Source organism: Lucilia sericata, unplaced genomic scaffold, assembly GCF_015586225.1.
Source record: "Lucilia sericata isolate MDLA Ls3-8-SP2 unplaced genomic scaffold, ASM1558622v1 Contig000039F_arrow, whole genome shotgun sequence".
NCBI classification, from domain to species: domain Eukaryota; kingdom Metazoa; phylum Arthropoda; class Insecta; order Diptera; family Calliphoridae; genus Lucilia; species Lucilia sericata.
The window spans coordinates 981,471-1,006,554 of NW_023994077.1; the positions used below are offsets into that span (position 1 = coordinate 981,471).

At 30.6% G+C, this 25,084-nt stretch overlaps 1 protein-coding gene across 1 annotated transcript; it reads left to right on the forward strand.

Annotated features, from left to right (window-relative positions):
- Nucleotides 1–21,305: 21,305 nt before the first annotated feature.
- On the forward strand, nt 21,306–24,836 carry LOC119613388 (myb-like protein P). Its single transcript, XM_037969425.1, has 3 exons — nt 21,306–21,310; nt 21,382–21,571; nt 21,638–24,836. Exons 1-3 carry the CDS (start codon nt 21,306–21,308, stop codon nt 24,821–24,823), a joined length of 3,381 nt encoding a protein of 1,126 aa, XP_037825353.1. The 3' UTR covers nt 24,824–24,836.
- The last annotated feature ends 248 nt before the right edge of the window (nt 24,837–25,084 follow it).

Consider the following 25,084-nt stretch of genomic DNA (forward strand, 5'->3'; position numbering starts at 1 on the left):
AATAAACATAAATGAATTCAAAATTCAGATAAAAAATACTATAATTAAAAGAAAAATAAACAATTAAAATATTATTAATTATAAAAAGGAAAATTATATATTAAAATAATAATAAAAATGTTAATTTTAAGCAAAAATAATCAAGAAAGAAAACACGTCGTAATGTTAACTAAAAAACAAAAAAATATTATTTACAAAAAAATTAAAAAAAATAAACAACAAATTATATGTATATTACAAATAATGAGAAAGAAAAATTGGTATATTTAATTTATAACAAAAAAAAATACAAACAATTTGCAATAGTTTTCAAAGGAAACGCAGTTTAAACAATTGATGACAACAGTCCTGGCTATTAAAACCTTAAATTACCACCCGATTTAAATTGTTATTAAACATCCAACAAAATAATTTCTAAGGCAATCTAATCTATAACAAACTCCCTCCTTAACACCCCTTTCTCCCTCTCCCAAAAAATAAGCAATTGTTAGTTTCAAAACCCAAGGAAATAAAAAAATTCAATGGCATTATAAAACCCGAAAAAACAACAAATATTTAATAATAAAAAATGCATTACAAAAAAACAACTGAAAACAAAAACAACAAATAGCCAATTTAGTATATAACAAAAACAACAAAATTGAAAAGAAAAACAAAAATTTGAATGAACAAAAATAAAATTTAAAAAAAAATAATAAAAATCTAAAGGGTGTTTTATTGCGAATTGTTTAAAAGATTTAATACTCATAATAGAGTGCAATAATAAGAGGTGAGTAATATACATTTTATTGCATACTTTTAGTTGCTGTAAATTGCTTAGACGTTTATTTATATCACTGCCATAAAAAGGGTTGCTGAAGTTCAGTTCTAGTTCTAGTTCAGTGCCAGTTCTAATTCAGTTCTAGTTCAGTTTTAGTTCAGTTCTAGTTCAGTTCTAGTTCAGTTCTAGTTCAGTTCTAGTTCAGTTCTAGTTCAGTTCTAGTTCAGTTCTAGTTCAGTTCTAGTTCAGTTCTAGTTCAGTTCTAGTTCAGTTCTAGTTCAGTTCTAGTTCAGTTCTAGTTCAGTTCTAGTTCGGTTCTAGTTCAGTTCTAGTTCAGTTCTAGTTCAGTTCTAGTTCAGTTCTAGTTCAGTTCTAGTTCAGTTCTAGTTCAGTTCTAGTTCAGTTCTAGTTCAGTTCTAGTTCAGTTCTAGTTCAGTTCTAGTTCAGTTCTAGTTCAGTTCTAGTTCAGTTCTAGTTCAGTTCTAGTTCAGTTCTAGTTCAGTTCTAGTTCAGTTCTAGTTCAGTTCTAGTTCAGTTCTAGTTCAGTTCTAGTTCAGTTCTAGTTCAGTTCTAGTTCAGTTCTAGTTCAGTTCTAGTTCAGTTCTAGTTCAGTTCTAGTTCAGTTCTAGTTCAGTTCTAGTTCAGTTCTAGTTCAGTTCTAGTTCAGTTCTAGTTCAGTTCTAGTTCAGTTCTAGTTCAGTTCTAGTTCAGTTCTAGTTCAGTTCTAGTTCAGTTCTAGTTCAGTTCTAGTTCAGTTCTAGTTCAGTTCTAGTTCAGTTCTAGTTCAGTTCTAGTTCAGTTCTAGTTCAGTTCTAGTTCAGTTCTAGTTCAGTTCTAGTTCAGTTCTAGTTCAGTTCTAGTTTCAGTTCTAGTTCAGTTCTAGTTCAGTTCTAGTTCAGTTCTAGTTCAGTTCTAGTTCAGTTCTAGTTCAGTTCTAGTTCAGTTCAGTTCTAGTTCAGTTCTAGTTCAGTTCTAGTTCAGTTCTAGTTCAGTTCTAGTTCAGTTCTAGTTCAGTTCTAGTTCAGTTCTAGTTCAGTTCTAGTTCAGTTCTAGTTCAGTTCTAGTTCAGTTCTAGTTCAGTTCTAGTTCAGTTCTAGTTCAGTTCTAGTTCAGTTCTAGTTCAGTTCTAGTTCAGTTCAATTCTAGTTTAATTTCAGTTTAATTGTAGTTCAATTCCAGTTCAGTTATAATTCATTTATACTTAGTTCAATTCTAGTTCAATTCTAGCCCAGTTCTAACTCAGTTCTAGTTCCGTTATAGACCAGTTGCACGTCACATTTTATACATATTTATCTGCGATATCTTTCACGTTAAAAGTAACATAGCAACCCCAACTTTATGCTAATCTTTCAATTTCTTAAAATCTCTTTAAAACCATAATTTCCAATTTTACTAATACACTCCTATCCGCCTGCAATATCATTAAACAATCTCAATAATGCCATTTGAATATAAAACGAGTGAGTGGGAGAGAAAAGTGAACACTACCTACCTATTTTTCTAAACCAACAAAGATATTCAAGTATCTATTTATTTTATACAATGTAAACATCTTAAGATACAATAAAACACTTATGTACAACAATTTTATTTTAAATTTTGCAATAAATACTTAGTAGACTCTATTACTGCAGCAACAGAAAAAAAGAGACTATTCCTACAATAGTATGCATGACGACAGTTTGTGGAAAAAGTAGCAGCAACAGCAATATCAACATCAGAACAAAAAAGACACAAAGTTTTAGTTTAAATCATTCTTAATGTTTGCATTTAAACTTAAACTTATTTATCAAAAGAGGAAATTTTTACAATAGTAAGTGTATGTAGTTGAGTTGAATGGAGTAGGAGTAGTAGTAGTAGAAAATACTAGAGTAGATGAATAAATAAACATTTCAACAAACAGGCAAACACACACACAGAGAGACAGACAATCAAACATACACAAGGATTTGTATTGGTATACATATATACCTACATATCCCTTTAGTATTAGTTGCCAAGTAATAAAATAATAAAGAAAAAACTACTTGTGTCTTACAAATATCAATTTCCTTAAAATGCAATTCAATTTTCAGATTTAACACACACAACCTTACTCCTCCACAGTTAAACATACTAACACACAAACAAATATTGACAATTTCAATTCATTTAGTCAGTCTGTCAAAGAGACAGTCAGTCAAGTTCGTTTTTTTCCGGTGAATATTTTTCAGTAAAAATAAGCGAAAAATTGAAATGACGATGACATTATAAACATCTTGTTACTCATTTTGATAACAAACGTTGTTTAAGTTAAAATAAAATGAAAAGAACTTCTTTCTTAGTTTTTCTTTTGAATTTTGTTTTTCATTTCGTTTTACTTTAAAAAGAAGTCTCAATAACAGAAACAGTTGAAAATGTTCAAAGATTTTTCCCCGCCTTTAATGTTGCAAGTCACTGTGGACCAATAAGTAAGGAAGATAGGGTAAACAAATTCCTGCAGAGCCAAAGGTTAGAAGAAAACCTGAACGAAAAAGTAAACTAGAATTTAACTAAAACTTAATAGAACTGAGCTAGAACTAGAACTGAATTGAACTAGAACTGAACTAGAACTGGACTAGAACTGAACTAGAACTGAACTAAACTGAACTAGAACTGAACTAGAACTAAGCTAGAACTGAACTAGAACTGAACTAGAACTTAACTAGAACTGAACTAGAACTGAACTAGAACTGAACTAGAACTGAACTAGAACTGAACTAGAACTGAACTAGAACTGACTAGAACTGCATGAAACTACTGAACTAGAACTGAACTAGAACTGAACTAAACTGAACTAGAACTGAACTAGAACTGAACTAGAACTGAACTAGAACTGAACTAGAACTGAACTAGAACTGAACTAGAACTGAACTAGAACTGAACTAGAACTGACTAGAACTGAACTAGAACTGAACTAGAACTGAACTAGAACTGACTAGAACTGAACTAGAACTGAACTAGAACTGACTAGAACTGAACTAGAACTGAACTAGAACTGAACTAGAACTGAACTAGAACTGAACTAGAACTGAACTAGAACTGAACTAGAACTGAACTAGAACTGAACTAGAACTGAACTAGAACTGAACTAGAACTGAACTAGAACTGAACTAGAACTGACTAGAACTGAACTAGAACTGAACTAGAACTGAACTAGAAACTGAACTAGAACTGAACTAGAACTGAACTAGAACTGAACTAGAACTGAACTAGAACTGAACTAGAACTGAACTAGAACTGAATCTAGAACTGAACTAGAACTGAAACTAGAACTGAACTAGAACTGAACTAGAATCTGAACTAGAACTGAACTAGAACTGAACTAGAACTGAACTAGAACTGAACTAGAACTGAACTAGAACTGAACTAGAACTGAACTAGAACTGAACTAGAACTGAACTAGAACTGAACTAGACTGAACTAGAACTGAACTAGAACTGAACTAGAACTGAACTAGAACTGAACTAGAACTGAACTAGAACTGAACTAGAACTGAACTAGAACTGAACTAGAACTGAACTAGAACTGAACTAGAACTGAACTAGAACTGAACTAGAACTGAACTAGAACTGAACTAGAACTGAACTAGAACTGAACTAGAACTGAACTAGAACTGAACTAGAACTGAACTAGAACTGAACTAGAACTGAACTAGAACTGAACTAGAACTGAACTAGAATGAACTAGAACTGAACTAGAACTGAACTAGAACTGAACTAGAACTGAACTAGAACTGAACTAGAACTGACTAGAACTGAACTAGAACTGAACTAGAACTGAACTAGAACTGAACTAGAACTGAACTAGAACTGAACTAGAACTGAACTGAACTAGAACTGAACTAGAACTGAACTAGAACTGAACTAGAACTGAACTAGAACTGAACTAGAACTGAACTAGAACTGAACTAGAACTGAACTAGAACTGAACTAGAACTGAACTAGAACTGAACTAGAACTGAACTAGAACTGAACTAGAACTGAACTAGAACTTGAACTAGAACTGAAACTAGAACTGAACTAGAACTGAACTAGAATTGAACTAGAACTGAACTAGAACTGAACTAGAACTGAACTAGAACTGAACTAGAACTGAACTAGAACTGAACTAGAACTGAACTAGAACTGAAACTAGAACTGAACTAGAACTGAACTAGAACTGAACTAGAACTTGAACTAGAACAGAACTAGAACCAAACTAGAACCAAACTAGAACTGAACTAGAACTGAACTACAAACTGACAACTAGAACTGGACTAGAACTGAACTACAACTGAACTAGAACTGACTAGAACTGAACTAGAACTGAACTAGAACTGTAACTAGAACTGAACTAGAACTGAACTAGAACTGAACTAGAACTGAACTAGAACTGAACTAGAACTGAACTAGAACTGAACTAGAACTGAACTAGAACAGAACTATAACTGAACTAGAACTGATATGGAATGAAATAAACCGGAATTAGTTCCTGAAACTACCGGGTAAGTATTAGTGCGTGAAAGCCAGGTTGTTTGTGTTAAAAAATGTAAGAGAATCAACTATTTGCTTTTCATTGAAGTATTATTGCTTTGAGTTGAATTTTATATAAATGAAAATGAAGAAAAGCGAATGATTCCTGTGAAATTCATATACTTTTATCAATTTCCTTAATCCTTTAGGATATACATAAAAAAACTACATAAAATTTAAAAAGAAAATAAATTAATTTGCTCTAAAGAATTATACAAGAAACCAATTCTGTCAAAAACTTAAACATTTATAAAATTAAAAAAGTTTACTGGAAATTTTTTCAAAATTTTTTGTTAATAGGTTTTTTAAAAAATTTTAGTGACAATTTTAATTTTTGTTGAAAAATTAAATTTCCAATAAAAATTGGTATTTTTAGTAAAAAATCGTTTTCTTGTAAAGTGTTTGAAATCTTAAGGGGTTTAGTTCTAGGATGGAGTTGCTTTTCATCCCTTCTTGTCTATAAATTTTTTGTGTAAAGTTAGTTTTAAGGTTTATTTGATGTTGATGAAAAAATTTGCTGTTTTGTAGTTTGAAGAAAAAATCACCAAACTTCTTAAACATTTTATTGAAACAATTTCTGTTTCTTTAGCAAAGTTCTATAAACAACTGTAAAGCAGCCCTCAAATAATCAAAAGACTTGTTAACAAAATTTCTTATTGCAATATATTTTTTTTTAGCAAATAAAATAATTTCTTTACCACAAATAATAGTATTAAATGCAGAGATGAAAGAAAATGTTTTAAACCAAATTACTATTATTAAACAAATTACTACAAAATTATAAACAGAAAACATACACAAATTTTGCACAAATTAACATACCCACCCTTGTGGCAAACTTAAATTCAAGGCCTTTTTCTTTTGGCTGCTTTCTTAAGCTGAAAGGAAAATGTTAAAGTTGTGTAAGGCCTAAACAAGTTGTGGTTTTAAGATATGTAATGGTCAAGGCATTAAGACCCCCAATCTTTGAAAAAAACAAAAATTATGTGCTTCAAATAATTTAAACTGGTAAAAAGAGTTACTGCTAACAGCTACTTGCTTACACACTCCTCTAAACTATTTTCAATGTTTACAACCCAACTAACCATTTTCGTTTTAGCCAACACGAGTGTGAGTACTTTATCGGCTGCAGCTATTAAAAGGCAACATTTAAAATTCCTTTGATTTGTTTTTAGCTTGTGTCGTTCGGCCTTTAGTTTGGTTTGCTTCAAATTTATTCCGGTTTTCTATAGCTACTCTTTGGTTTTATTATTCATTTAACTGTCCGTCCATCCGTCCTTTTGTCTTTCTGTCTGTCGGTCTCTATTGCAACGTTTAGCGTTCAATGGCTTTACAGTATTTTGTAATGATTTTTGCTTTTACTCGTTTATTGATACAACAAATATCACTTGCAAAAGTTTAACGACATTGTAGGACGACGCGCTTTAGTTTTCGGCCTAAAGTCTATTGGAAAAAATAACAAAAAAAAAAAAACTAATCGAAATCCAGTTATAAAATTTTATCAAAATTGTAGCAAGTGTGGCAAGTGTTGTGTGTGTGTGTGTGTGCGAGAGCGTATGAGCATATTTATAATACTTTTTAATATGTGGCGTTAATGACTTAAAGTCAAACAAATTGGTAACAGTAACCAAAAGTGGTTTAGAGATTAAGGAACCTGGGGTAGGCTTTTAAAAATAAAAATGCAATCATTACACTGAAAATAAAGGAAAACGAACGTTTCTATAGAAAAAAAGTTGCTCTTTTGAATTCAACTTTATCTATAGAAAAAGTTGCTTTTCTCCAGACAACTTTTCTGTAGAAAAAGTTGCTCTTCTCCAGACAACTTTTTTATAAAAAAAGTTGCTCTTGTCCAGTCAACTTTTCTATAGAAAAAGTTGCTCATGTCCAGACAACTTTTCGATATAAAAAGTTGCTCTTGTCCTAACAAATTTTCTATAGAAAAAGTTGCTCTTGTCCAAACAATTTTTCTATAGAAAAAGTAACTTTTAACCAGACAACTTTTCTATAGAAAATGCTGCTCTTGTCCAGACAACTTTTCTATAGAAAAAATTGCTCTTGTCCAGACAACTTTTCTATAGAAAAAGTTGCTCTTGTCCAGACAACTTTTCTATAGAAAAAGTTGCTCTTGTCCAGACAACTTTTCTATAGAAAAAGTTGCTCTTGTCCAGACAACTTTTCCATAGAAAAAGTTGCTCTTGTCCAGACAACTTTTCTATAGAAAAAGTTGCTCTTGTCCAGACAACTTTTCTACAGAAAAAGTTGCTCTTGTCCAGACAACTTTTCTATAGAAGAAGTTGCTCTTGTCCAGACAACTTTTCTATAGAAAAAGTTGCTCTTGTCCAGACAACTTTTTTATACAAAAACTTGCTGCTATAGAAAAAGTTGCTCTTTTCTCGACAACTTATTGCTTTAATTGTACTATAAATAAAATGTATGAGTAAATTTTGTCAATATTTTCTTTCAGTGTAATAATTTTTATCTTTATGAATGTTGTATTTGATAATCAATATTTCGCATATAATTTTGCTCCATATGTGACTTGTATATATAATTCATAGACATTTAATGAAACATACATACATATAAATGAATGACTGTCGGTCCGTCTGTCTATCTATCTGATTGCCAGCTATGTACTGCTGTAAGTATGTAAACCATTTATTTAACTTTGGCAACAACATGGCTTACAGAAAAACATCAAATATAAATAAATAAAGAAAACTTGAAATTGACAATATTCAATAAAGAAAAACTATAAAATTGTTTACATCAAAACAACTACTATAGTACACATATCAGACTCCTTGTAGGCAACAAAAAATGCCTCCAACATATAGCAGCTACAGCAGTACAAAATTGAAACAAACAAAAATACGAAAAATAACGATAAATCGAGAAGAAAACTTAAATAACTGACAATTATTGACACATGTCTTTAATGTATAGTAGTTTACAGCTGAAACAAGTGTAGCTAGAGTGAGAGAGAGAAAGAGGGGTGGTTAGGGTGTAATATACATATTTACAAAAAAATATATACAAATTTTCAATATCGAACAGCGAGAGACATAAAAATTCAATAAAAACAACCATTACCACCACGAAAAATAGGAGAAAGGCTTGTTGTCAGTTTTAACGAATTTTTGGTTTGTAATAAAATCAAAATCGCAACTGAAATTGAAAATGAATTGACTTGACTTGAAATTTGTAGCAAAAACATAAAAATAAAGTATGATTTGTTTTAATAAACAGTCACGTAAAAGGAATTTTATTAAATATTTTTTTTTTTTTTTTGTTTTTTTTTCTGTTCCAACAAACTGCTAGATAAACATTGATTATTGAAGTTCCGTTGATTTAAATTGAATTTATTTGTTGTTGATTTTTCTGTGATTCTGTGTTATTTTTTCGTATTTCGTAATTTTGTTTAAATAAACTTTAATGATGAAATCAATTGATTTTATAATTTTACTATATGATGATGCTTCAACTGTTATTATTGTTGTTGTGTATATATTTTTCTGTGATTTTTAATTGAGTTAATTACAGACAAATTAAACATTTTATAAGTGTAATGTTTTTATTGTTCAGTTATGCATAAATATTGTTGATATTTATGTACAAGCTCATACAGAGCTATATATTTATGTATCTATATACATATATTTTTTAAATATTTAAATATATATAAAAGCCTGACAATGTATTTGTCCAAATGTCTATTTATCTGTGTCTGTCTGTATCTGTATGTTTTTGTGTGTATATGTGTTAAAGGAGATGTTCATTGAAATAATAATATTCAATATACGGTGATTGTATATATTGTCCTTGTTATAATATTTACCAGATACATGCTCTATAGACACTCATATGGGGTACAATTGCTGCATATGTATATTGAATTATAAATAAAATACAGGGTTAAACGTAATAGATCAAATTAACATGGCACACATTCGAGAAATGCTGCAATTAACTTTTGTCTAACTCTCCAACACTAGAGAAACTTGTCCTGACAAAAGCAATTTTTTTTATAGAAAAATGTTTTCACCAGAGCATCTTTTTCTATAGAAAAGTTGTCTGGACAAGAGCAACTTTTTCTACTGAAAAGTTGTCTGGTCAAGAGGAACTTTTTCTATATAAAACTTGTCTTGACAAGGGCAACTTTTTGTATATAAAACTTGTCTTGACAAGGGCAACTTTTTCTATAGACAACTTGTCTTGACAACAGCAACTTTTTCTATAGAAAAGTTGTCTTGACAACAACAACTTTTTCCATAGAAAAGTTGTCTTGACAACAGCAACTTTTTCTATAGAAAAGTTGTCTTGACAACAGCAACTTTTTTTATAGAAAAGTTGCCTTGACAACAGCAACTTTTCCTATAGAAAAGTTGTCTTGACAACAGTAACTTTTTCTATAGAAAAGTTGTCTGGACAAGAGCAACTTTTTCTATAGAAAAGTTGTCTGGACAAGAGCAACTTTTTCTATAGAAAAGTTGTCTCGACAAGAGCAACTTTTTCTATAGAAAAGTTGTCTTGACAACAGCAACTTTTTCTATAGAAAAGTTGTCTTGACAACAGCAACTTTTTCTATAGAAAAGTTGTCTTGACAAAAGCAACTTTTTCTATAGAATAGTTGTCTGGAAAAGAGCAACTTTTTCTATAGAAAAGTTGTCTTGACGAGAGCAACTTTTTCTATAAAAAAGTTGTATTCACAAGAGCAACTTTATCTATAGAAAAGTTGTCTGGACAAAAGCAACTTTTTCTATAGAAAAGTTGTCCGGAAAAGAGCAATTTTTTTTATGAAAAAGTTATCTCGACAAGAGCAACTTTTTCTATAGAAAAGTTGTCTGGACAAGATTAACCTTTAGTCTTGACAGAAAACTTTCCTAAATAGAAACATTTTTCTCCATAAAATATCTTTAATGACCCATTAAAACATCTACTCACATATCCTTTACTAAGAACGTTTTTTTGTGTGCTTTGGACATTCTACATTTTATACTGCGCAAACAATTGCTAGTATTTTTGTTGTCATTGCTGGTTTTCTGTTAACAATATTTATTTAGCATGCAAATAATTGTGTAGTATATAAATTTTTTATTACATTTTTGTACACTATGTATTGGTAGTTAATTGCAAGACATTCATTATTAAAATCAACATGCCTGAACATTGATATGATATTTTTGCATTTTGAATTTTTTGTCATTTTTCCTATTTATTTCTACATAATTTTGTAAAATGAAAGCTAATTGATTTAAAGCCTGATAAATTGTGAAAAAGGAATAAGAAAATTTCTTATTAATTTCTTTTAAATGATCCTTAGATCATACGATCTTGATATCACAATCTAACACTATTCTGTTAGTAGTGCTGCAACTTAATATATTATTGGCAATTGTTATAAATTTTTAAACATTAATTTATATTTTATTAACGCTATACTGCCTCTATACCTTTAATATTAAAAATGTATTAAAATAGAAGAATTTTTCTCATTATCTGCACATTTTATTCTGTTGTTTTTGCCACAATCAACTTAATTATTAAATCATTTTATTATAATTATTTTTTGGGGTTATAAATAAAACCGTGTTCATTAAATTAATTGTTAAATGTTCGGCTCAATGAGTGTGATTGTCCTTGTTATATTAATGGATAATTTAAATGGCAAATGTGTAAACTAAGTGGAAGAGAAAATACAGGACATGTGTACATATATAATAAATATGATTTTAAAGAAAGCTTTAAATTTATTTCAAGAAAATTATAGAAATATATTCTGTAGAAGAAAACCTGCTCTTGGTAAGCAAATGCTACTCTAGTTTAGAAAACTTTTTTTATAAAAAATGTTGCTCTTGTCAAGACAACTTTTTCTATAGAAAATGTTGCTCTTGTCAAGACAACTTTTCTGTAGAAAAAGTTGCTCTTGTCAAGACAACTTTTCTATAGAAAAAGTTGCTCTTGTCAAGACAACTTTTCTATAGAAAAAGTTTCTCTTGTTAAGACAACTTTTCTATAGAAAAAGTTTCTCTTGTCAAGACAACTTTTCTATAGAAAAAGTTTCTCTTGTCAGGACAACTTTTCTATAGAAAAAGTTGCTCTTGTCAGGACAAATTTTCTATAGAAAAAGTTGCTCTTGTCAAGACAAATTTTCTATAGAAAAAGTTGCTGTTGTCAAGACAAATTTTCTATAGAAAAAGTTGCTGTTGTCAAGACAACTTTTCTATAGAAAACGTTGCTCTTGTCAAGACAACTTTTCTATAGAAAAAGTTGCTCTTGTCAAGACAACTTTTCTATAGAAAAAGTTGCTCTTGTCTAGACAACTTTTCTATAGAAAAAGTTGCTCTTGTCAAGACAACTTTTCTATAGAAAAAGTTGCTCTTGTCAAGACAACTTTTCTATAGAAAAAGTTGCTCTTGTCAAGACAACTTTTCTATAGAAAAAGTTGCTCTTGTCAAAACAACTTTTCTATAGAAAAAGTTGCTCTTGTCAAGATAACTTTTCTATAGAAAATGTTGCTCTTGTCAAGATAACTTTTCTATTGCAAATGTTGCTCTTGTCAAGATAACTTTTCTATAGAAAATGTTGCTCTTGTCTAGACAGCTTTGCTATAGAAAAAGTTGCTTTCAAATTCATCATATTACTTTTAACATTTCTGCTTTGTATTTTACTCTAACCAATAACAAATTTAGATTTCTATCTAAATGTTTTGTTTAATTTGAAAATTTTCTGGAATTTTAATAAACATTTGGTTGCTGGAAAAAATTTTAAATTACCCAACCCATTATATTTCAATAAATACAAACAAATATTAAATAATTAACATAAAACTATTTGTATTAAATAATTTAACAGATGTCTGTATAATTAATACCAGATACAACCACAATTCCAATTACAATTGTATGCAGACATATACACGTAGAGAAGAAAAAGCTAAAAATTTTTTTATTCAATTAAAATTTTTAACAAATAGTTTATTAATTAAAATTAGTAGAAAAAACTTAAAATTGCCAGAAATATTATATAATATAATGATCTGTATAGAGAAACAAAAGAAAATAAGCAATTATAAAATTAATTTTAAAAAACAATATGGAAAATTATAGAAAACTATATGGTTATTAAAATAGAAAATAAAAAAAACTATTGGGATGTTTCTTTTGTTAAACATATTAACAGTGTGGAATAAAGCTAAAGGAAGAGTTTATATCAAAAATAAATAGAGAGAGGGAGATTGTTTTCGATGTTGCTAAATAATTTGTAACTTAAGTGTACCTTTAATTATAAACCGGACTTATATTTGTGCTGATATTGTTGCTGTAGAAAATTGCAATTGCTGCAGCGTTTTGCTGCAACATTAGAAAGAAACAAAGAAAATTTAAGATAAACTTCAAAAAAATAAAAGCTAAAATGATGGATGGGTGTAGACCAGATATAAACACTTCCTTTTAATTTTTTGTTAAATAAAACCATAACATCAACAGCAACAACAAATAATAAAAAAAAATTACAAAAAAACACTAAATGGAATTGTTTGTTAAACGAAATGAAATTGGGTGTCTGTCGGAATTGTTTTATTTCTTTTTTAAACTTTTTTTTGTTTCAACTGTATTTGGTTTTGTTTCTTTCTTTTTTGCTTCCTTTTTCTTGCATTGTCTTCTCTGACTTGATTTTATTTTCTTTTTTTCTTCTGCTGTTATTTGCAAATTATCAAGTGGTCATAATGAATTTGGTTTATGAGGAAGGAAGTGAGTGAGTTGTGTTTTTAATGCATTTTAAGCCAGTAGCACAAATATGTCAAAATGTGTTTTTGAAAAATTATAATTAAGTCAATTTAAGCAACACAAAAAAAGACAAAACAAGAAAACTAGGAAAAAAATGCGTTTAACAGATTTTTACAAAACGATAATTAACTTAAAAAGGTGCTGGAAATGGAGCAAGAAATGCGAACAACTAGGAAAAGTATTTTTAACAAAATGGCAAAATTGAGCTGAAAAACTTGGGAGTTAAGAAAATTAGGAAAAGTAGTTTTAAAGCTGTGGATAGAAAACAACAAAACTTTAGATAGAAAAGTTGTCTGAAATAAAGCGACTTTTTCTAAAGAAAATTTGTGTAAACTAAAACAAAGTTTTCTATAAAAAGAAATTCTAGAACAGAACAAAACTTTCTATAGAAAACATGTCTAGACCAGAACAAAATTTTCTATAGAAAATATGTCCCACCTAAAGCAACTGCTTTTACAGAAAATTTGTCAAGACTAGAGGAACATTTTCTATCGAAAAGTTGTCTAGACTAGAACAACTCTTGCTACATAAAAGTTGTCTAGACTAGAGCAACTTTTTCTATAGAAAAGTTGTCTACACTAGAGCAACTTTTTCTATAGAAAAGTTGTCTACACTAGAGCAACTTTTTCTATAGAAAAGTTGTCTACACTAGAGCAACTTTTTCTATAGAAAAGTTGTCTACACTAGAGCAACTTTTTCTATAGAAAATATTGGGGCAACTTTATTTACAGAAAATTTGTCCAGACTAGAGCAACACTTTCTATCGAAAAGTTTTCTAGACTAGAACAACTCTTGCTATATAAAAGTTGTATAGACAAGAGCAACTTTTTTCTATAGAAAAGTTGTCTAGACTAGAGCAACTTTTTTCTATAGAAAAGTTGTCTTGACTAGACAACTTTTTTCTATAGAAAAGTTGTCTAGACTAGAGCAACTTTTTCTATAGAAAAGTTGTCTAGACTAGAGCTACTTTTTCTATAGAAAAGTTGTCTAGACTAGAACAACTTTTTATATAAAAAAGTTGTCTAGACTAGAGCAACTTTTTATATAGAAAAGTTATGTAGACTAGAGCAACTTTTTCTGTAGAAAAGTTGTCTTGACAAGAGCAACTTTTTCTATAGAAAAGTTGTCTAGACTAGAGCAACTTTTTCTATAGAAAAGTTGTCTAGACTAGAGCAACTTTTTCTATAGAAAAGTTGTCTAAACTAGAGCAACTTTTTCTATAGAAAAGTTGTCTAGACTAGAGCAACTTTTTCTATAGAAAAGTTGTCTAGACTAGAGCAACTTTTTCTATAGAAAAGTTGTCTAGACTAGAGCAACTTTTTCTATAGAAAAGTTGTCTAGACTAGAGCAACTTTTTCTATAGAAAAGTTGTCTAGACTAGAGCAACTTTTTCTATAGAAAAGTTGTCTAGACTAGAGCAACTTTTTCTATAGAAAAGTTGTCTAGACTAGAGCAACTCTTTCTATAGAAAAGTTGTGTAGACTAGAGCATCTTTTTCTATAGAAAAGTTGTCTAGACTAAAGCAACTTTTTCTATAGAAAAGTTGTCTAGACTAGAGCAACTTATTCTATCGAAAAGTTGTCCAGCCTAGAGCAACTTTTGCTATAGAAAAGCAGTCTAGACTAGGGCAACTTTTTGTATCGAAAAGTTGTCTAGACTAGACCAACTTTCTCTATAGAAAAGTTGTCTAGACTAAACCAAATTTTTCTATCGAAAAGTTGTCTAGACTAGACCAACTTTTTCTATCGAAAAGTTGTTTAGACTAGAGCACCTTTTTCTATCGAAAAGTTTTCTAGACTAGAACAACTTTTACTATAAAAAAGTTGTCTAGACTAGAGCAACTTTTTCTATAGAAAAGTTGTCTAGACTAGAGCAACTTTTTCTATAGAAAAGTTGTCTAGACTAGAACAACTTTTTCTAAAGAAAAGTTGTCTAGACTAGACCAACTTTTTCTAAAGAAAAGTTGTCTAGAATAGACCAACTTTTTCTAAAGAAAAGTTGTCTAGACTAGACCAACTTTTTCTAAAGAAAAGTTGTCTAGAATAGACCAACTTTTTCTATAGAAAAGTTGTCTAGACTAGACCAACTTTTTCTATCGAAAAGTTGTCTAAACTATAGGAACTTTTTTGTATAGATTAGTTGTCTCGATTAAAATTTTCGCAAAAATCTACAAAAAAGCCCTTCCTGATGTAAATTGAATATCATTGATATTCCTCTTCCTTTTCAAACCCACTGTAAACTGCTCTTTATTACAATGCAAAAAATTTCGAGAAATATAAAAAATGACAGTAATTTTATAAATTTATTTTTTTAATGATAATTAACTGTTATTTATACATCTCTTAAAGATTATTATTGTTGTGCCAAAAGGGCTTTCTCTATTTATTTATTTTTTTCCTACAACTTTTCGCCATGACGTCTTCAAAAATATCTGCTAAAGAAGAAGAAAAAAAACTATAAGATTTCTTAATGGATTTTTATTGATTTTGTTGTTGCTATTGTTGAGATTGAAATACCAAAAAAAATTAAAAACTAAAAAACCAGTTTAAAAATTTCCCAGCTGCTTTATCATACAACTCAGAGCAGCCAGCTTATGCACACATTGTTGGTTGCCACATAATAATGCACATTATGCATGTGGCATGCTGCACACATATATTTTTGCGTTAAGGTCATGTGCAATGTTAGCTGACAGTAAAAATAAGCTACTGCCTCATACTCTGTTAAATCTTTTTCATTTCTTACGTTCGTTCATACGATTTTTTTTTTTTGGTATTTTCTTTGTAAATCGTGTAATTTTCAATGAATTTCAAATAGTCAACAAAACAACTCACAAGATTAAAACTTGTTTCCCCCCTACTTTGTGGCAAAACCTAAGCAAAAGCGAGGTAATATTATTGCAACAAGCAAAAAATTAAAAAAAAAGACAATTGCGCAAGAGTTTTAACAAAGTCATAACAACTTGCCAGCATAGTCAAGACAACTGAACTGCACTCAACAAACCAAACGACCAACCTGAAGATGTAAACGAATAATGAAAAAAAACCTTTCGGAAGCTGTTGTCTTGCTTTAGTTTTTCAGGATTTGTTTTCAATTTTTTGTGCATTTTTTTTTTGTTTTGGATTTTTAGAGTTTTTAAGCTTAAACCAGACATCTTCAACATGTTGTTGTGTCTTTTTTCTTCATTTTATGCAGTTTTCTATACATTTTAGCTGATTTTGGCATATCAGCGCTTATGCCAACCGCTTTAGCTCCCAAGCGCTGATGATGATCATATTGGTATGAAAATGTTCAAGTCGTTTCAATTTCACTTTCATTCGCTCTTAGCAGCAGCCAAGAAACGGTCGTGTATTCAATTGCAAAGCGCGTTAATAAAATATTTTCAAAACTATAACAACAACTAAAAGCTTAAGAAAATAATCATAAAATAATTGTAATATTGGTTTAGTGTCTTGTTTTTTTTTCCAACAACTAAATCCTTGTTAATCTGTTTTAAAGCAAAAATAATAAAAATGAAAAATAACGGTTTATAAAGTGGACATTAATCGGGATATTAATTATAGTTAGTGACGCTTGTAATTATTTGTTTAAAATTGTTGTCAGTGTTTTTTCCCAAGCCAATTTACTGTGGATTTAAATAGAATTATATAAATAAATAAAATTATTTATATTGTTTATAAAATTTAATGGAATTAAAAGGTTGGTTAAAGAATTATTTAAAAATAGAAGGGTTTTTTTTTCAAACAAACTAAAGAAGGATAATAAGGACTATTTAAACAAGAAAATTGATCCAGAACATCAGATCATATTTTTTATAGAAATTTTGTCTAAGCTGAATCAATATTTTCTATGGAAATGATGATGAAGAACTTTTCATTGACATGTCGTACTATTTTCTATACAAACATTATCTAGACTTTTTCTTTAGAGAAATTTTCTAGACTAAAGGAACCTTTTCTATAGAAAAATTGTCTAGACTGGAGCAACTTTTCTATAGAAAAGTTGTCTAGAATAGGGAAACTTTTTATATAGAAAAGTTGTCTAGAATAGCAAATTGTTCTATACAAAAGTTGTCTAGGCTAGAGCAAATTTTTCTATAGAAAAGTTGTCTATCTTTAGTAGAGAAACTTTTGTTATAGAAAAGTTGACTAGACTAGAGCAAGTTTTTATATAGGAAAGTCGTCTAGAATAAAGCAGCCTTTTCTATAGAAAAGTTGTCTAGAAGAGTGCAGGTTTTACCATAGAAAAGTTGTCTAGAATAGAGCAACTTTTTCTATGGAAAAGCTGTTAAGAATAGATTCATTTTTATATAGAAATATTGAAGGTAGAAAAATTGTCTAAACTAGAGCAATTTTCTCTATGTAAAAGTTGTCTAGACTAGAGCAACACTTTCTATAGAAAAGTTGCCGAGACTAGAGCAACATTTACTATAGAAAAATTGTCTAGACTAGAGCAACATTTTTTGGAAAACTTGTCTAGACTAGAGCAACTATTTCAAAAGAAAACTTATCGAGACTAGATGAACTTTTTCTACAGAAAAGTTATCTTAAGTAGACCATAAGAAATTTGTCTAGACTAGAAGAACTTTTTCTATAAAAAAGTTGGCTAGAGTAGACAATCTTTTCCCATAAAGACTTTGTATAGGGTAGATGATCTTATTCTATAAAGAAAGAGTAGAGCAACTTTTTCTATAGAAAAACTATATATGTAGATAGAGCATCATCTCTTCTATAGAAATCCTTTACCACTTAAAGCTTTTTTAAAGAAAACATTTACGATGTAAAGCTTTTGCATAGAAAACCTTTACGACCTAAAGTATAGAAAACCTTTACAGTCTAAACCTTTTATATACATATACATTCTAAAGCTTTTCTTTAAACACATTATGGACACAAAGCTTTTCTAAAGAAAATCTAAAGTTTATCTAAAAAAGAATAGATAACCATATAAAGCTCTTCTAAAGCTCTTCTATGGAAAATTTAAACGACTTTTCTTTAGAAATTATTTACCTACTAACAAAAGCTTTTAAATGAATTTTTCTATAGAAAATCTTTACGACTTAAAGCTTTTGACAGTAAAGTTTTTCCTATAAGAAACCATTACGACCTAAAGCTTTTCTAAAGAAAACCTTTACTTTTGTGTAGAAAACTTTTACAGCCTAAAACTTTTGCTAAAAAAAACTTTTGCAACCTAAAGCTTTTCTGTAGAAGAGTGGTACTAATAAACCAATTTAATCAATTTAAATATAAAACTTGATTCATTTAAATTATACACATTTAAATGCTACCAAAATTTTTGATGGATTAACTGAATTAATTATAATACAAATTTGTTTATTTATAAAAACTATAAATCTCAACAATGAATGAATCTTTTATAAGATTTAGCTATTGTTCATTGATCATGAGACTATATCTCATACTTTTATAAAATACAAATCATATTAGTAAAATATTAACATAAAACTATAAAAGTGGGTGCTTCTATTCAATCGTCAACATTAGTGGTTATTTGCTTAGTTATTGAAAACCATGTTATGGCCCCAATTAATTAAATGACCGCAATTAAATTAGTATCCAGACATGCTAAACAATACATTCAATTACATATTTGTTAATTAAAGTTATTGTTAATTAAAGTAAAAGCTGTAGGTAATTATAAAGTGAAGGGTTCCATAATGATTACAGCACTTTGATTACTATTTGGTTTAGTATATATTTTGCTTAATTATTTGTTTATTAGAGGCGTTTGTTTATGATAAGCTTTTAAATATAATAGTTTATATGGTAAATACTTCAAGTTAATCTTATTACAAAATTTTTAAACAAATTTCCTTTAAACAAACTTCATTTGTAGCATTTAGTTACATGAAGTTGGAAAAGTGTAAAATTTTGGGGAGAAAAAAAAAACCGTCATAAAACCATGACTTTCAAATATTTGTTTTTATGGCCTTAACATTGCCAAAAAAAAAATAAAAACTATTAAAATAAAAACAAAAGAAAATAAACAAAGAAGTTAAACTTAAACTTATGCAATAGCATCTGTAGTCATACATACACTCATACGAGTTGTTTTTTTAATAATAATAAAAAATATTTTCATAATTCATGAGAGCACAAGACAAAAAGCAAACAAACAAACAGACGGACTAACTGACTGACAAACAACAATAACAAACTTTTATGACACTTTACGGTCAGTGACACCAAACTCTGAGAAAAACTGGCGATTAACGAACCCAAAAAATAAACTAAACTCCACATATGATATTTTTGTAGACTTAGTTTTGATACACAACACATTCATAGTTATTACACACACCCATTTAGTTTAGAGCGCGAGCTTTAGTTTAAACCAAGTTTAGCAATGCTGGTTTGTAGTTAAATACAACTGAATGTTTAATGCTTTAAGTTAAACATGTGCAGCAGGTTACCTCCAAAGAGAAAAAATTAAATGCAACTAGACTTTGGCACGTGTATGTTTCATATTCAGTTATTCGATGGTATAGCTTGTTGGGTCTTGAATTATTCATTAATAATGTATGACAAAGTTTGAAGAGCTTTTGTCAACCTTGCGCGCTTATTCTCATTACAATATCGGTCAAGAGTGGCCATAGTTAATGATCATTTAAAGAGTTTTTTGCTGCATTATAGCAATTAAGCATTTTCTGTAGATAAACTTTATAACCTAAAGCTTTTCTATGGAAAAACTTTACGAAAACTTTACTATAGAAAATTTTTACAAACTAAAGCTTTTTTAAATAAAAGCTTGAAAAAGCTTTTCTAAAGAAAACCTTTACGACCTAAAGCTTGTCTAATGAAACATATTACAAACTAAAGATTTTCTAAAGAAAATCTTAAAAAAGCTTTTCTAAAGAAAACCTTTACAAGCTAAAGCTTTTCTAGTGTAACAGTTTACAACCTAAAGCTTTTCTATATAAATATAAGATTTTCTTTAGAAAACCTGTACGTTCTAAAGCCTTTCCCATATGAAGAAAACAGTTACGATCTAAAGCTTCTTTAATCTAGTACGAAAGAGAGACTAAAGAGAAACTTTGCGACCTAAAGCTTTTCTAATAAAAACCTTTACTACTTAAAGCTTTTCTATAGAAAATTTTTACAAACTAAAGCTTTTTTAAATAAAAGCTTGAAAAAGCTTTTCTAAAGAAAATCTTTACGTCCTCAAGCTTTTCTAATGAATTATTTTATAAACTTAAGATTTTCAAAAGAAAATCTTGAAAAAGCTTTTCTAAGGAAAACCTTTACAAGCTAAAGCTTTTCGAATATAACAGTTAACAACATAAAGCTTTTCTGTAGAAAACCCTTACTTTCTAAAGCTTTTACTATATGAAGCCTTTACGATGTAAAAATTTTCATAAGAAGAGACTAAAGAGAAACTTTGCAACCTAAAGCTTTTATAATAAAAACCTTTACAAGCTAAAGCTTTTGTATAGAAAAATTTTACAAACTAAAGCTTTTTTAAATAAAAGCTTGAAAAGGCTTTTCTAAAGAAAACCTTTACGACCTAAAGCTTTTCTAATGAAACAATTTACAACCAAAGATTTTCTAAAGAATATATTGAAAAAAAGGTTTTCTAAAGAAAACCTTTACAAGCTAAAGCTTTTCGAAAACCTAAAGCTTTTACGATGTAAAGATTTTCATAAGAAAGCAGTTACGACTTAAAGCTTTTTAATCTAGTACCTTTACAACCTAAGACTGCTTCATTAAAATCTTAGCTTGGGTTCCGTTATGACACATAAAAATTTCCGCTTCTTAACATCTTGATTTTAATTATATTTACAGCAAATTTTCTTTCTTTAATTTTTTCACTTTTTGCTCTTATCTTAAACTTTAAAACTAATCACAAACACAACAATTTACTTAAATTTCAAAATCTTTTTTTAACTTTCAAAACTTTCCTGTATATTTGTCTTATTTACATCTTCTGTCTTTCTCACTAGATTGGCAATGTTACGAAAATTTCTAAAACCAACTGTTATTGCCAGTATTTTAATATTACTAACCATCTTAACAACCATAACGAAGGCAACAGCTGTGACGACATCTACAACATCTATAGCAACAACAATAACACCAATACCATCTCCACCACCGCCGTCGCCGTCACCATCGTCAACAACTACCGCAACAGCCACACCATCAACAAATATTTCAGCAACAGTTTTTCCGTTAACAAAAACATCAGTTGTCAGCAAATTCTTAAATAATGCAGCCGAAGAAACAACAACATCATTGTTGCCCTTACAGCCACCTTTAAATGTGACATCAACAACTTTGGCAAGTTTTATATTAAACCAAAAACAGCAACAACAACAGCGTCAGAGGAAACAACAGCAATTGTTGTATTTGCAGCAACAACGTCAACATCGACAGGTACAAGATGTTGAGGAAATAACGCAAGAAGAACAGCAACAACAACAGAAACATTTATTAAACGACAATGTTAATGACAACAAAGAAATTATAAAAAAGGTAAGAAAGTGTTATTAGTCTAGAGTTTTTGAAATATTTAAATAATTTATTTTCTATTTCTTACAGAATCTGGACTCTTCTTTTGTTACCGTTACTTCACCAGTTGATGTTATAACACCCGAACCTAGTTCTACACATGCCTATATACCCTTCGATTTGGACTATAATGATCCAACTGAGGAAAAAGCTCTAAAAGAATCCACTGCTCGTCAATCTACTATCAATGAGGTTTTGACGAATCTCTTTCCCAAAGGATTTTCTGATATATTTAGATTTAGCTATGCTGGCGAACAGGAAACCCCTAGTACCACCAGCACCACTACTACTACTACCGCAGCACCCATAAGAGTAGTGAAATCTACACCAACACCCTTCAAACCCATGCCCTCCACCAAAACCAAGAAAAAGGAAAAGGCTGAATTACCGCGTAATGGCACTTTTATTACCGTATCCACTTCGGTGACCAGAGAAATACGCCGAGAAATAAGTCCTGGTCATACCGAAATAGTAGTGGAAAAAATTATTACCGATCCCGGTTCCCTAAGATCAAGTGAAGAGTTTAGAGATGGCAGTAATTCCATAAGTAAGGATGAATTATTAAGAATTAATAGAGCAGCCAAAGAAGCTTCTGTTTTACCCAGTCTTTTAGTTAATCCTCAAAGCAATAACAGTAATAATCTAACAGATTCCAAAGCTCTCACACCCATTGTTATACTAAATGAAAACTATAATAATGATGATTTTGTAGATGCCCCAGAAGATGATAATCAAATAGCTGAAACCCAGGATGTAATACATCAAGTTGTACAAGCTCCCCCGGCCGAAAGCACGAATTATCACGTTACGCCCAATCATCAGTACAATGTGCGCATTATACATGACAATACTTTAAAGAATGCTCAAGATAATGAGCTGTCGCATCCCACTCTGAGAAATTCTCCATCCTATCAAACATTTGTGGAGCAAAGTAAACATTTGCAAAACTCTTTAAATGAAGCACCTTCAAGGACATTTTTGAAAAATTTTCAAAATCCCATACTATCGCAAAATGTTCATTCGGCTGCGGTAAATAAAGGCAGTTTTCATTATGAGCAGTCACCACCACAATCTCATATTCAAACTGTGCTGCCGGCTGCACAAGTGCAGTATGCTCAATATCAGCAGCAGCAGCCACAAGCAGAAGCTTTACAGCAGCCGCCATCACAAGCCGTACAATACCAGCAACAACAGCAGCTGCATACTCAGATAACTGCCAGCGATAAAGATATTTATCAAATTGATTCAGATCAACATCAATTGGAACATGCCACAGAAGCTAATATAGTTTTTGTCACCATTAACACTCCTATTGCCCACAACGTACAGCAGACACCCAAACTGGTGCAAACATATTCCCAAGAGCCACAAATTATACCACCACAGCCCATGAAATCTCCTCATGAATTTGTAGCCGATGCCATGGCCCACAATAACCATGAAGCTCAACAGTTGGTGGTGGATCATCAGGCTCAACAAACGGAAAATAATCCTAAACCCAGTAATGCGGGCTATACTTATGTGGAAGTACAAAAGTCCATTAATATACACAATAAATTGATTACCGAGAAAGATGGACGTTTGATAGAACAACATGAGACCATTTATCCGCCGGAACAGAAATACACCCACCATATTGAGCAACAACAGGAGCCTGTACAACCACAACCTTCGCCGGATTATGTATCGCTTTCACAAAATCCTATACATGTGGAACAAGAGGAAGAACACTACGAGTCAGCTGCTTCGCTAAAAGAAGAACAACATACTCTGAATCCTGCTCAAGATTTGTCCGATTTTGGCACTATACAGCAGTCAAATCTTGTACAAGAAACTCATATTATAGAGACAGCACAGCAAGATCAACATGTGCCAGCCGAACAGGTGCAGTATGAACAACAACAACAACATGCTCAAGAGCAAAATAATCACGAACAATACAATCAACATTATGCCCAAGAACAGCAAGTACAATATCAACAACCTGCAAATGATCATCATACGCAATATGATCAATATCATGTCCATGAACAGCAAGTACAATATCAACAACAACCGGATAATCATCACCACCAGCAATTGCACTATCAGCAACTTGATAATAATCATCAACATCAAGAAGCTTATGCAACGCATGAACAAGATCATCAAGCAGAAGAGGCACAACATCATATAGAAGACGAGGAGGAAGGTGATCATAAAATAGTCGAAGAACAACAGCTTAACGAAGAAGTTCAATCTCAGCCGGCAAACGTAGCTTATGGACCCACGGTACAAATACCTTATGCTTTACCCGAAAGAGAGTCCTATCACCAACCTCAAATTATAGAGAAACATATACCCGTACCTTATGGTGTACCAGAACCGGTGGGCATACCAGTACACATAGAACATTATATAGACCGTCCTTTTCCTGTAGAAACCATAGTGGAGAAACCTGTTCCCTATCCGGTCGAAAAGGTAGTGGAAAAGTTTGTGGAGAAACATGTGCCCATAGAAGTGGAAAAGATAGTGGAGAAACCGGTGGAAGTAATAGTCAAGAAATATATAGATCGTCCCGTGGCAATACCCATAAAAATACCGGTAGCTTTACATTTACCTGCCTCTCCCCATGGACCTCCGTTTGGTCATTATCCTCCCACTTTTGCTGGCGTTAGTTTGGATCATGCCTCCACTTGGCCTCAAACAGTTAATGGCGGTAGCTTTAGTCGTATACCCCAAAGTGTGGTTAAGGCTTATTATGCCAAAATGTTGAAAAAACTAGTGCCTCAAATGCAACAGGCCTACAAGAATACACATGCCACCAAAGCTGTGCCGAAAATTACACCCAAACCTTTTGCCAAGCAAACTTACAAAATATCCGATATGTTATATGATCTCAAGCCACCACCACCACGTCCTAAGGGGGCCACCTCTAGTTGGGATGTGGGGGCTCGTTATCAATATGACTACAATACTTTGCCCATAGACTTGTCTGCTTCCTCATCTATTGCAGTAGGCAAACATATGGAAAGGCCAGGTCAGGGTTATAAAACTAACTTTGATGAATTTCAAAGATGGCGTAATGGCCACAGCTTAAAGAGATCACCAGATTTTGGTAGAAATTTACATGTGGAATATGGTTTTAAGCCACCCCTAGTACCCTCTGTAGAAATTGATGATAAGGGGGTGCCCTTAAAGGCGGTGGCAGATTTGACTAAAGGAAAAGAGGAGTAGAGAGAGAGAACAAAGAGAGACATATAGTCAGAGAGCAGAAGCTGAAAGTACAGCAAATGTCAATGATCTGCAGGTGCAAATGTCAAAATTTGATGATTATTTTATTTGTAGAAATTAAAAACGTATTAAATTATTTAAACAAATTTTGTGCCAAACAAATTTTAACGAATTTTTTTTATTCTTTATAAACAAATATATTTTTATTGTATGTTATTTTATTTATTAAATAATTTTTAGTTTTTTTAAGGTGCTTAATTATGA

Bases quoted from the DNA above. Each gene is read 5' to 3' on its own strand.
- LOC119613388 (XM_037969425.1), top strand. The intron at 21,572-21,637 runs GTAAGAAAGTGT...TATTTCTTACAG, and splicing joins ACAAAGAAATTATAAAAAAG to AATCTGGACTCTTCTTTTGT.